The 14,015-nt window shown below is 41.7% G+C and overlaps 1 protein-coding gene across 3 annotated transcripts in view; it reads right to left on the reverse strand.

Annotated features, from left to right (window-relative positions):
* nrxn2a (neurexin 2a) overlaps positions 1–14,015 on the reverse strand; it is a 386,153-nt gene that overhangs the window by 212,038 nt on the left and 160,100 nt on the right. For all 3 annotated transcript variants that reach the window (XM_042311448.1, XM_042311449.1, XM_042311450.1), the window contains 2 exons: positions 11,818–12,119; positions 542–703 (listed from right to left, as the gene is read on the reverse strand). In XM_042311448.1, the coding sequence (XP_042167382.1) occupies positions 542–703; positions 11,818–12,119 (464 nt within the window). The remainder of the gene's footprint in view (positions 1–541; positions 704–11,817; positions 12,120–14,015) is intronic.

The raw sequence follows: 14,015 nt of genomic DNA on the forward strand, positions 1-14,015 counted from the left end.
GGGGGGGTGGAACCTGCATTATTCAACAGAATAGAAAGTCTGATGTTCATATACAGGTAGACATGCTATTGTATAATTCAAGGCCATAACTACATTCATACCTGACCAATTACCATACTGTACAATGCCAGGTGATATGCAGAGGTATGCAGAGGTATGCAAATGAAACACAGTTATGGCTTACAGCTATGGCTACACTATGGCTACACTATGGCTCACAGCTATGGCTACACTATGGCTCACAGCTATGGCTACACTATGGCTACACTATGGCTCACAACTATGGCTACACTATGGCTCACACTATGGCTCACACTATGGATCACACTATGGATCACACTATGGCTCACACTATGGCTACACTATGGCTCACAGCTATGGCTACACTATGGCTCACAGCTATGGCTCACAGCTATGGCTCACACTATACCTACACTATGGCTACACTATGGCTCACACTATGGCTCACACTGTGGATCACACTATGGATCACACTATATGTGTGAACGCAGCTCAATGAGGGCAGTTGACCAGTACTTACGTCTTTGAGACAGCCCATGAAGTTATTGCTGACTGGGGAGCCAGGGAGGTCAGCCGTGTTGGGACTCCCCCCAATGTAGAAGAAGTCATCAGAGCCCAGCATGGTGTAGTCCTCCTGGGTGTAGCCGGTGGTGGACAAGATCCCATCCACAGAGACAGTCACCTGGGTGGCCAGAGAGAAATGGAGGTATGGAGAAAGGAAAGGAGGAGGAGGAAAGAGAGAACAGACAGAAACAGACAAAAAGGGAGATGTGGAAAGAATTTGAATTCAACATCAAATGAAACAATGCACTGCTATGTTTTTGCGTTAAATGCTGGCCTTTACATTTGGTTGAATTCTCAGCTGTAAAAGTCATGAGTGCAGTTGGAGGGCCCAGCCATTCTCAGAAGCTTCCTTCTTTTTCTCGATTCTCGACAGATAGGCAGGGTTGACGACAAGCAAATTATGATATAATCATTCCATCAATATTTTGGATTTCAGTACAATATTATACAGTATATCTAAGTACGTCTGTAGATGTGAATTTGAGATGACACCCATTTCATGACAGATACAGTAGTTCATCATTGGAAATGTCCGCCAGAGGATGTAATGTTCCTTTCTCTACCATAAGCCCCCAGCCTCCAACCAGCCTCACAACTACAGACCATGTGTAACCAAGCCAGTCCAGGACCTCAAAATCCGCCTTCTTTACCTGCGGAAAAGGCTGAGACCAGCCACTGATGAAACTGTGGGTTTGCACAACCGAAAAATCTCTGCACAAACTGTCTCAGGGAAGCTCATCTGCGTGCTCGTCATCCTCACCAGGGTCTTGACCTGAGTGCAGTTTGGCGTCGTAACGGACTTCAGTGAGCAAATGCTCACCTTCAATGGCAACTGGCACGTTGGAGAAGTGTGCTCTTCATGGATGAATCTCAGTTTCAACTATAATGGACAAATGGCAAATCGGTTTGTTGGTCGAGCGGTTTGCTGATATCAACGTTGTGAACAGAGTTCCCCATGGTGGCGGTGGGGTTATGTTATGGGCAGGCATAAGCTACAGACAATGAACACAATTGCATTTTATCAATGTCAGTTTGAATGCACAGAGATACCGTGACGAGATCCCATTGTCATGCCATTCATCACCTCATGTTTCAGCATGATGATGCACGGCCCCATTTCGCAAGGATCTGTACACAATTCCTGGAAGCTGAAAATGTCCCAGTTCTACCATGGCCTACATACTCACCAGACATGTCACCCATTGAGCATGTTTGGGATGCTCTGGATCGACGTGTACGACAGTGTTCCAGAGCCCTTCAATATCCAGCAACTTTGCACAACCATTGAAGAGGACTGGGACAACATTCCACAGCCCACAATCAACAGCCTGATCAACTCTATGTGAAGGAGATGTGTCGCGCTGCATGAGGCAAATGGTGGTCACACCAGATACTGACTGGTTTTGTGATCCACACCCCTACTTCTTTTTGAAGGTATGTGTGACCAACAGATGTATATCTGTATTCCCCAGTCATGTGAAATCCATAGATTAGAGCCTAATGACTTATTTCAATTGACTGATATCCTTGTATGAACTGTAAATCAGTACAATCTTTGAAATTGTTGCATGTTACGTTTATATTTTTGTTTAGTGTATATATATATATATATATATATACATATCTACTAGTTAGCTAGTGATAGCCAGATTCAGAAGCTTGCATACTGCCATTAGAAAAAAAAGCTTGAATTTTGCCAAAAGTTTAGGGGGGGAAAAAAAAATTCTAATTTAATATTTTCAGTATAGTATTCTTTTTTTAAAGTTTGTTAATTATTTCAGTTGACAAAATATTTATTTATTTATTTTCGTTTCCTATAATAACCTTGAGCTGTACAGCATGTGGTTTACAGAACCCTGCGTGGATTGGTCAACTCTCACCAAGTTCTACCCAATCAGACGTGATCATGTGTCACGTGATCATCTTTGAAATCGCTGGCTAATTGTTGATAAGAGGCAGGGTCTGTGTTATCTTTGTTTCATCAACAAAACCAAGTGGGCCAGAGAGATACATTTGGATACATTAGTAACCTGCAAGTTGCATACACTAGAGAGGAATAGATCCCTTTCTGTGTTTGCAAACATTGCCACACGAGAGTGATGCGCGCAAATTGGTGGCAGAACAAGAGGAAGTTCTTATAAAATGGCAGACAAAAAGCCTCTATTTACATGTTGCTTATGAGTGCATTTCACACTACTTTTGGATTATAATTGCTTCGTATTATAATTGTAATTGTAATTGTAATTATAATTATAATTGTTTCGTATGAATGTCCTGCTTATTATAATGTTTGTGCCATCATCGCAAATCAACTGCATTATACTTAAAAACACTTTAACCTTTCTAGGACACACGTTCTGCTAGCGGAACCCCTCGACAACATTCCGCTGAAAAGGCAGCGTGCGAAATGCAAAAATATTTTTGGGAAATATTTAACTTTCACACATTAACAAGTCCAATACAGCAAAGGAAAGATAAACATCTTGTTAATCTACCCATCATGTCTGATTTAAAAAATGCTTTACCTCGAAACATATGATTATGTTAGATCACCGCCAAGTCCAAAAAACACACAGCCATTTTCCCAGCCAAAGATTTGAGTCACAAAAAACAGAAATAGAGATAAAATGAATCACTAATCTTTGATGATCTTCATCAGATGACACTCATAGGACATCATGTTACACAATTCATTTATGTTTTGTTCGATAGTGTGCATATTTATATCCAAAAATCTCAGTTTACATTGGCGCCATGTTCAGAAATGCCTCCAAAATATCCGGAGAAATTGCAGAGAGCCATATCAAAAAACAGAAATACTCATCATAAACTTTGATGAAAGATACATGTTTTACATAGAATTAAAGATACACTTGTTCTTAATGCAACCGCTGTGTCAGATTTCAAAAACCTTTAAGGAAAAAGCATACCATGCAATAATCTGAGACGGTGCTCAGATAGAAACAAAATTTCTCTGCCATGTTGGAGTCAACAGAAATACGAAATGACATTATAAATATTATCTTACCTTTGATGATCTTCATCAGAATGCACTCCCAGGAATCCTAGTTCCACAATAAATTGTTGTTTTGTTCGATAATGTCCATTATTTATGTCCAAGTAGCTACTTTTGTTAGCACGTTTAGTACACATATCCAAACGCTCGTGCAGGTCCAGGCGAACGTCAGACAAAAATTTCAAAAAGTTATATTACAGGTGGAATGAACTTAGAATCAATCGTTAATACCTAAAGTTGCATTACAAAAGTATTTCGAAGTGTTTTGTGAAAGTTTATCGTCGACTTTTTAATTTTAAAAAATGACGTTACGTTATGAAACGCTATTTTTTTCCGTTTATCACACAGTCTTCATAGATCGATATCTAGGCTATATATGGACCGATTTAATCAAAAAAAAGACCCAATATTGATTATGGGACATCAAGGAGTGCCAACAAAGAAGATGGTCAAAGGTAATGAATGTTTTATATTTTATTTATGCGTTTTGGGTAGCGCCGTCTACCGCAAAATCTGTCGTGTTAGGTGACGTTGCAGTATTTTGGGGGTACATGCTATCAGATAATAGCTTCTCATGCTTTCGCCGAAAAGCATTTTACAAATCTGACTTGGTGGATAGATTCACAACGAGTGTAGCTTTAATTCACTACCTTGAATGTGTATTTTAATGAAAGTTTCATGAAATTATGAGTTTTATCAAAAACTATAGGTGGCGCTCTGAAATCCGCTGAGTGCTGTTCCTTCATGGGAACAGTATTTTGCATCATCCTTAAGAAGTTTTAAAGGACAACACATTTTGATGTCTGCTGTTTCTGTTTAGAGCTGTAATGAATCTGTAGATTCAATTGTAGGCAAGGTTGAACAAGGGAGTTGTTGAATGTGTGTGTGTTTGTGTGTGTGTGTATGTGTGTGTGTCTGTGAGAGAGTGAGTCAGAGAGAGAGAGAGTGTGTGTGTGTGTGTGTGTGTGTGTGTGTGTGTGTGTGTGTGTGTGTGTGTGTGTGTGTGTGTGTGTGTGTGTGTGTGTGTGTGTGTGTGTGTGTGTGTGTGTGTGTGTGTGTGTGTGTGCGTGCATGCGTGCGTGTGTGTGTCAGAGAGTGTGTGATTGAGTGTGTGTGAGAGAGAAAGCAATTGGGGATAGCGCGAGAGAGACGAGTTATTTATTTCACTTTAGTTTATCCATTTCACTTGCTTTGTTAATGTAAACATATGTTCCCCAATCCTCTTGAATTGAATTGAGAGAATCAAAAGAGAAAGAAAGAGCTACAGCTTGTGAAAACGGACCACCAGAGATTGTTAAAAAAAAATGTTTCCACAGGAGGTGCATTTCTTTCTATCGGCATGTCAGTGAGGTAACTGGAAGCTATCCAAGGAAAAGGACAATGTATGCAGGGAAGTGCATGAGAGGTTTTGTAAGTATAGGATTGTTCTGTCTATGGGAAGTATGGTTGAGGGTAGGGTTGGGATAATGAAGAGAGAATGTCTGTATGCAGGTTGGGATGAGAGGGAAGGGGGTTCTTTTAGTAAGGACGTTTGAGTCAGACACACAAATGATTGTTAGTTCAGATCGAATCAGATAGACGGACATAAGAGTGCATTAGGAAAGTATTCAGACCCATTGACTTTTTCCAAATTTGGTTACGTTACAGCCTTGTTCTAAAATGTATTAAATAAATACAAATCCTCAGCAATCTACAAACAATACCCCATAATGACAAAGGGAAGACAGGTTTTTAGATTCTTTTGCAAATTAATCAATAAATAAAAACTGAAGTATCTTATTTATTTAAGTATTCAGACCCTTTGCTATGAGACTTGAATTTTTTTTTTTTCTAGGCATTTCAGTTAAGAACAAATTCTTATTTTCAATGACAGCCTAGGAACAGTGGGTTAACTGGTCTAGGAACAGTGGGTTAACTGGTCTAGGAACAGTGGGTTAACTGCCTGTTCAGGGGCAGAACGACAGATTTGTACCTTGTCAGCTCAGGGAATTGAACTTGCAACCTTTCGGTTACTAGTCCACCGCTCTAACCACTAAGCTAGCTCAGATGCATCCTGTTTCCATTGATCATCCTTGAGATGTTACTACAACCTAATTGGAGTCCTCCTGTGGTAAATTCAATTGATTAGACATGATTTGGAAAGGCACACACCTGTCTATATAAGGTCCCACAGTTGACAGTGCATGTCACAGCAAAAACCAAGCGATGAGGTCGAAGGAATTGTCCGTAGAACCCCGAGACAGGATTGGGTCAAGGCACAGATCTGGGTAAGGATACTATAAAATGTCTGCAACATTGAAGGTCCCCAAGGGCCTCCATCATTCTTAAATGGAAGAGGTTTGGAACCATCTTCCTAGAGCTGGCGGTCTGCCCAAACTGAGCAATTGGGGGAGAAGGACATTGGTCAGGGCGGTGACCAAGAACCCGATGGTCACTCTGACAAAGCACTGGAGTTCCTCTGATAAGATGGAAGAACCTTCCAGAAGGACAACCATTTCTGCAGCACTCCACCATTCAGGCCTTTATGGTAGAGTGGCCAGACGGAAGCCACTAAAAAGGCATATGACAGCCCGCTTGGAGTTTGCCAAAAGGCACTTAAAGACTCTCAGACCATGAGAAACAAGATTCTCTGGTCTTATGATACCAAGATGTATTGCCAATCGTCACATCTGGAGGAAACCTGGCACTATCCCTACGGTGAAGCATGGTGGTGGCAGCATCAGGCTGTGGGGATGTTTTTCAGCGGCAGGGACTGGGAGACTAGTCAGGATCAAGGCAAAGATGAACAGAGCAAAGTACAGAGAGAGATCCTTGATGAAAACCTGCTCCAGAGCGTTCAGCAACTCAGACTGGGGCGAAGGACACCTACCAACAGGACAATGACCCTAAGCACACAGCCAAGACAATGCAGGAGTGGCTTCGGGACAAGTCTCTGAATGTCCTTGAGTGGCCCAGCCAGAGCCGAGACTTGAACCCAATCAAACATCTCTGGAGAGACCTGAAAATAGTTGTGCAGCAACGCTCCCCATCCAACCTGACAGCTTGAGAGGATCTGCAGAAAAGAATGGGAGAAACTCTCCAAATACAGGTGTGCCATATTGTAGCGTCATACCCATGAAGACTTGTCAAATGTGCTACAACAAAGTACTGACTTAAGGGTCTGAATACTTATGTAAATGTGATATTTCCATTTTATTTTAAAATAGCAAAAATGCTTTGCCATTATGGCATTGTGTGTAGATTGATGAGGATTTTATTTGTTTAATCCATTTTAGAATAAGGCTGTAACGTAACAAAGTGTTGAAAAAGTAATAGGGTCTGAATACTTTCCGAAGGCACTTTATATACTTTTAGTGTGAATAGAAAGACCTTGGAATTTTGGTTGGAATAAAAGTGGCTTTATTTGTTGTAATAACCCATGAAGGGCTTGAGTGTGGACACATGCGATGCATATTAATCACGGAATTATGAATCATTCACATAAAGTCAAATGGAAAGAGAAAATCACACTAACAGAGGGTGTAGATGATTTCTACTATGTACTGTTGATGTTCGTGGAGGCAACAGAATGAATAAAAGACTAACCAAAAATAAACTACGTGGATCCACCTGTCTCCATATTTATATCCTACGTTAGGATTATAAGGCGAAAGGGAAGTGAAGCTTTGAAGTTGAAAATTTTAATTTTTTTGCTAAAGTCTCTCTCTCTGATTAATACTGTTTCACAGTGCCTGACACTTCATTGATACCCACTATAGGAAAGATGTATGCTTTTTCTTCCTGTTAGCCACAATGGACCTATTCTAAACCGAATTCTCTAGTTCTGACTTCTTATTCATAATTCAGTTTTTTGTATTTTTACCCCTTTTTCTCTCCAATTTCGTGATATCCAAATTGGTAGTTACAGTCTTGTCCCATCGCTGCAACTCCTGTGTGGACTCGGGAGACGCGAAGGTCGAGAGCCGTGCGTCCTCCGAAACACGACCCTGTCAACACCGTCAACAACTGGTATCCGGACACAGCGTGCAGGCGCCCAGCCCGCCACAAGGAGTTGCTAGAGCGCGATGGGACAAGGACATCCCGGCCGGCCAAACACTCCCCTAAACCGGACAACGCTGGGCCAATTGTGCGCCACCTCATGGGTCTCCTGGTCACGGCCGGCGGGATTAAACCCGGGTCTGTAGTGACGCCTCAAGCACTGCGATGCTATGGCTTAGACTGCGGCACCACTCGGGAGGATAGACAGCTTGTCAGACAGACGTGAATTCTAGATGACAAAGATATCTGTTACAGTGAATCAAAAACACTGATGACACTAGTGGAATGATTGTTGCCAATTTTGTAACCTCTAGAGAGTAAAAGCAACAAAAAAAGCAAGAGATATTGTGAAAAATAACAGGCAAACCAAACTACACAATTCATATGCTGACTATCATATGATGTTTACCATAGCATGTTCAATAGCTGGGTGCTTCATCAGAAAGGGGAGGAGAAAGAAATGGCAGATGGTAAAGTCAACAAAGCACACTAGTGCTCTAGAAAAGACCAATAAAATGCCTGACATGTGTATACATCCCTTTGTAAGGTAACAGTCAACGCATAGATTTGGCCTTTATTCAAAATGATACCAATAATACAACTCAAAATTGAGTGGGAATTTAATTGGAGAGATAAAATAAAAGCTCCACTAAATGCAAAGCAATGAAAAGCTGAATTTAGTATATAACAGAAACAAATGAAGAATATGAAGACTACCTTTTGAAGAGTCACGCTACCAGTCATACGTTTTAGAACATCTACTCATTCAAGGTTTTTCTTTATTTTAATATTTTCTACATTGTTGAATAATAGTGAAGACATTAAAACGATGAAATAACACATATGGAATCATGTAGTAACCAAAAAATGTTAAACAACGCCAGGTCATCTGATGCAGCACTCCATCACTCTCCTTCTTGGTCAAAGAGCCCTTTACACAGCCTAGAGATGTGTTGGGTCATTATCCTGTTGAAAACAAATGATAGTCCCACTAAGCCCAAACCAGATGGGATAGTATCGCTGCAGAATGCTGTGGTAGCCATGATGGTTAAGTGTGCCTTGAATTCTAAATAAATCGCAGACAGTGTCACCAGCAAAGCACCCCCACACCAACCCAACTCTTCCTCCATGCTTTACGGTGGGAAATACACATGCAGAGAGCATCTGTTCACCCACACCGCGTCTCACAGACACCTCCTGGGGGCGGCCCGTCAGGAAGTCCATGATCCAGTTGCAGAGGGAGGTGTTTAGTCCCAGTTTCCTTAGCTTAGTGATGAGCTTTGAGGGTACCCTTGTGTTGAATGCTGAGCTGTAGTCAATGAATAGCAATCTCACATAAGTGTTCCTTTTGTCCAGGTGTGAATAGAGAATGCATCATCTGAGGATCTGTTTGGGCGGTATGCAAATTGCAGTGGGTCTAGGGTTTCTGGGATAATGGTGTTGATGTGAGCCATTACCAACCTTTCAAAGCACTTCATGGCTACGGACGTGAGTGCTACGGGTCTGTAGTCATTTAGGCAGGTTGTCTTTGTGTTCTTGGGCACAGGAACTATGGTGGTCTGCTTGAAACATACTGGTATCACAGACTCAATCAGGGACATGTTGAAAATGTCAGTGAAGACACCTGCCAGTTGGTCAGCACATGCCCGGAGCACACGTCCTGGTAATCCGTCTGGCCCCGCAGCCTTGTGTATGTTGACCTGTTTAAAGGTCTTACTCATTTCGGCTATGGAGAACATCATCACACAGTCGTCCGGAACAGCTGATGCTCTCATGCATGCCTCAGTGTTGCTTGCCTCGAAGCGAGCATAGAAGTGATTTAGCTCGTCTTGTATGCTCGTGTCACTGGGCAGCTCGCAGCTGTGCTTCCCTTTGTAGTCTGTAATAGTTTGCAAGCCCTGCCACATAAGACGAGCATCGGAGCCGGTGTGGTATGATTCAACCTTAGTCCTGTATTGACGCTTTGCCTGTTTGATGGTTTGTCGGAGGGCATAGCAGGATTTCTTATACGCTTCCGGGTTAGAGTCCCGCACCTTGAAAGTGGCAGCTCTACCCTTTACCTCAGTGCGAATGTTGCCTGTAATCCATGGCTTCTGGTTGGGGTATGTACATACAGTCACTGTGGGGACAACGTCCTCGATGCACTTATTGATAAAGCCAGTGACTCCTCAATGCCATCGGAAGAATCCCGGAACATGTTCCAGTCTGTTCTAGCAAAACAGTCCTGTAGTTTAGCATCTGCTTCATCTGACCACTTTTTTATAGACCGAGTCACTGGTGCTTCCTGCTTTAATTTTTGCTTGTAAGCAGGAATCAGGAGGATAGAGTTGTGGTCGGATTCACCAAATGGAGGGCGAGAGAGATCTTTGTATGCGTCTCTGTGTGTGGAGTACAGGTGACCAATTTTTTCCCCTCTGGTTGCATATTTAACATGTTGATAGAAATTTGGTGGAACTGATTTAAGTTTCCCAGCATTAAAGTCTCCGGCCACTAGGAGCGCCACCTCTGGGTGAGTACTTTCCTGTTTGTTTCATTCCTTATACAGCTGACTGAGTGTGGTCTTAGTACCAGCATCTGTCTGTGGTGGTAAATAAACAGCCATGAAAAGTATAGCTGAAAACTCTCTAGACAAGTAGTGTGGCCTGCAATTTATCACAATATACTCTACTTCAGGCGAGCAAAATCTAGAGACTCCCTTAGATTTCGTGCACCAGCTGTTGTTTACAAATATGCACAGACCCCCCCCCCACAGACCCCCCCCATCTTACCGGAGTGTGCTGTTCTAGCCTGCAGGTGCAGCGTGTATTCCGCTAGCTGAATATCCATGTTGTCATTCAGCCACGATTCCGTGAAACATAGGATATTACAGTTTTTGATGTCCCGTTGGTAGGATATTCATGATCATACCTCGTCTAGTTTATTGTTCAATGATTGCACGTTGGCGAGTAGTATTGACGGTAACGGCAGCTTTCCCAGTCGCCTTCTCCGGGTCCTGACCAGGCATCCAGCTCTTTGTCCTCTGTACCTGCGTCGCTTCCTCTTGCAAATAACAGTGATGTCGGTCCTGTGGAGTGTTTGGAGAATGTCTTGTGCGTCGTCTTTGTAGGAAAAAAAATCTTTGTCTAATCCGAGGTGTGTGATCGCTGTCCTGATATACAGAAGCTCTTTTTTGTCGTAAGATACGGTTGCAGAAACATTATGTACAAAATAAGTTACAAATAATGCATGGGAGGGGAAAGCAGGCAGGACCAGGGTTAGTAGGAGAGCATGGCACTGACTAATCCTGACAGGGTGTAAAGCTAGCACAGAAATGTGTTGTGAAATACATGGCTGTAATCTTTAAAGATAAAAGTTTTTTTATAAGTTCAACCCTAGAGGATAGATCTAGCTAAATATGGACCACTCATCTGCTATATTGGTAGTATCCTCCCTCAGGATAAATTCACTGACAGCATTATAAGCATTAAGGTAAAGTCAAATATATTATGTTAGAAACATGGAATTATAAAAGCAACTTCAATACACAAACAAATCATATTCATTACTAGTAGGCTTATAATGTGGAGACTCAATGAGACTGACTCAATCATTGAGTCAATCAACACGTTCCAAGTCAATTCAGCCACAACAATATACACCTCAACACTAGTCACACAGGGAGGAACATCCCACATCAACATGGTTCACCTATGGAGAAAAAATGTTGAGAGAGACACAAATGTGTCATTGATTCATTTTACTCTGAACTGTATTGAAAAGAACAAGATTGTGTATCGACAGCCATAGAGAATAAGAATGGATTACTACAGCATATGTGAGGCACATTTACTCAACGTACCCTAAAGACTTTCACACTTGGGGTATGAGTCAGTGGAGTTTGGCTTGGGACTGATAAAGATAAATTGAGGGCTAAATCAGAAAAAGGGTAGCCTAAAACATCTTTGTTTTTCAGTCCTGAGAAATGAACACAACACAGTGAATATAATTCAATCACAAACTGACATTATAACTGGTCTCCCTTGGATGCCCATGATGGATATGCATTCAAAACAACTGGAAGCTAAATAATGATACTATCACACCCTCTTCAAATAGAAAATGAAAATCTTCCTGTAATAATGCTAAATCTACTGCTGAGCGCAGGAAGAAGCACAGAGAGGGTGTGTACAGTACTGTACCTGGCGCAGGTTGCGTGTAATGCGCACTTCGTGCCAGGCATTGTCGTTGAACTTGCCGTTGGTGGGCTCCACCAGGGCCTCGAAGGCCCCTGAGCCCAGGTTGATGACAAGCCACACAGCGCCGCTCCTCAGGGATAGGTTGACATAGTCAGCTGACTTCCCGGTGTGGAGAAGGAGGCCGTTCCTCTGCAGCGTGCGGAAGGACAGAGTGATCTCGTCCAGTTTGCTCTGGATGGGCATCTGAGATAAGTCATAGCTGAAGAACTCATTGCCTTTGTAGGTGGCAACCGACTCCTCTTTTGCTGTGGTGAGAGATGGAGAGAAGGCTGTCAAAATCAAAATCAAATGCTATTTGTCACATGCGTCGAATACAACAGGTACCTTACTGTGAAATGCTAACTAACAAGCCCTTAACCAACAATGCAGTTCAATAATGATCATTTCTGAAACATCAGCTATTGTTATCACAGCTATTGTTATTATCAGCTATTGTTATCACAACCATTGTTATCACAACCAATGATATCACAACCATTGATATCGCCACCTAGAGATATCATCAGCTAGTGTTTAACGTCAGCTTGAATTATCATCAGCTAGAGTTATCGTCAGCTAGTGAGTTTGTCAGCTAGCGACATCATCAGCTAGAGAGATCCTCAGATAGAGAGATCGTCAGATAGAGTTATCGTCAGCTAGTGTTATCATCAGCTAGAGACATCGTCAGCTAGAGAGATCGTCAGCTAGAGAGATCGTCAGCTAGAGAGATTGTCAGCTAGTGTTATAGTCAGCCAGAGTTATCGTCAGCTAGTGTTATCGTCAGCTAGTGTTATCATCAGCTCGAGTTATTGTCAGCTCGAGTTATCCTCAGCTAGTGTTATCGTCAGCTAGAGTTATCGTCATCTAGTGTTATCGTCATCTATAGTTATCGTCATCTAGAGTTATCGTCAGCTATTTTATATACATTTTTATTAACCTTTAATCAGGAAAGTCCCACTGAGACTATGTAGCCCAAATCATTTTCATAATTAATAAAGTGTAATAAACTGCCAAACAGTTTTGTTATATTTCAGTCTTCTGTGATGTATATACTTTATTTCCAAGTAGATTTGTTTAAGACTACCAAGAATCAATATGTGAGACCCTGATTTAGCCCACTGCAGTGAAAGGCTAACAAGGGAGAACCTGGCCAAGAAGGCAGCAGGAGTCAATACAACATTATAACAATGTAAAACATATATTGTACTGTTGAAGCTTCTTGAAATTGAGCTTTGAATACTGTAATTACAGGTTAATAATATGTATATTTCTCCCAATTATGACACAAAAATGGATGGGTAAACATATCAAAGAACCACTCAACAAAGATATCATCACCATCATATCCATCATCTTATCACCATATCTGCCAAACCTTTTCCTTACACCTGTTTAAAAGTTCTCATTAAATTCCTTTAATTACATTCAGGGGAAAACTGACTACTTTAGCTTTTCCATGGACAATGGGGATGAGATATTATTGATGCATCTGACACACATGGCAGCACTATCACCTTCCTGGGTCCTACAGATGTCTAGGGATATATCTAACCACCGTTCTTAAGCAAATTTGCTCAATTAAATGTATTTTATTTAACCTTTATTTAACTAGGCAAGTCAGTTTAAGAACAAATTCTTATGTTACAATGACGGCCTACCCCAGCCAAACCCTCCCCTAACCCGGACAACTATGGGCCAATTGTGAGCAGCCCTATGGGACTCGGCGGTCGACGTCACCAGTCTTCTAGCCATCATTGATCCATTTTTCATTTTCCATTGGTTTTGTCTTGTCTTCCAACACACCTGGTTCCAATCCCATTCATTACCTGTTGTGTATTTAACCCTCTGTTTCCCCTCATGTCTTTGTCAGAGATGATTTGTTATTATTTAGTGTTGTTTGTATTGGTGCGTCGGGTCTTTGTACCCACTTTGTTTTGTGTATTATTTCATTGTTTTGGAGTTATGTTTTTACGCCATTAAACTACTCCATTTTACCAAGATAAATTATCCAGCACCTGAATTCCTTGCCACCTATACACATGCCTATGACACTGAGATGCAGTGTCTTAGACTGCTGCGTCACTCGGGAGCACATCCTATCAAGTTATGGTTGGGTGCAATCAGATGCAATGTTGCTTTTCAAATTCCCCATCTGATCAAAT

The sequence above is a fragment of the Oncorhynchus tshawytscha genome, linkage group LG33 (genome assembly GCF_018296145.1).
Source record: "Oncorhynchus tshawytscha isolate Ot180627B linkage group LG33, Otsh_v2.0, whole genome shotgun sequence".
NCBI classification, from domain to species: domain Eukaryota; kingdom Metazoa; phylum Chordata; class Actinopteri; order Salmoniformes; family Salmonidae; genus Oncorhynchus; species Oncorhynchus tshawytscha.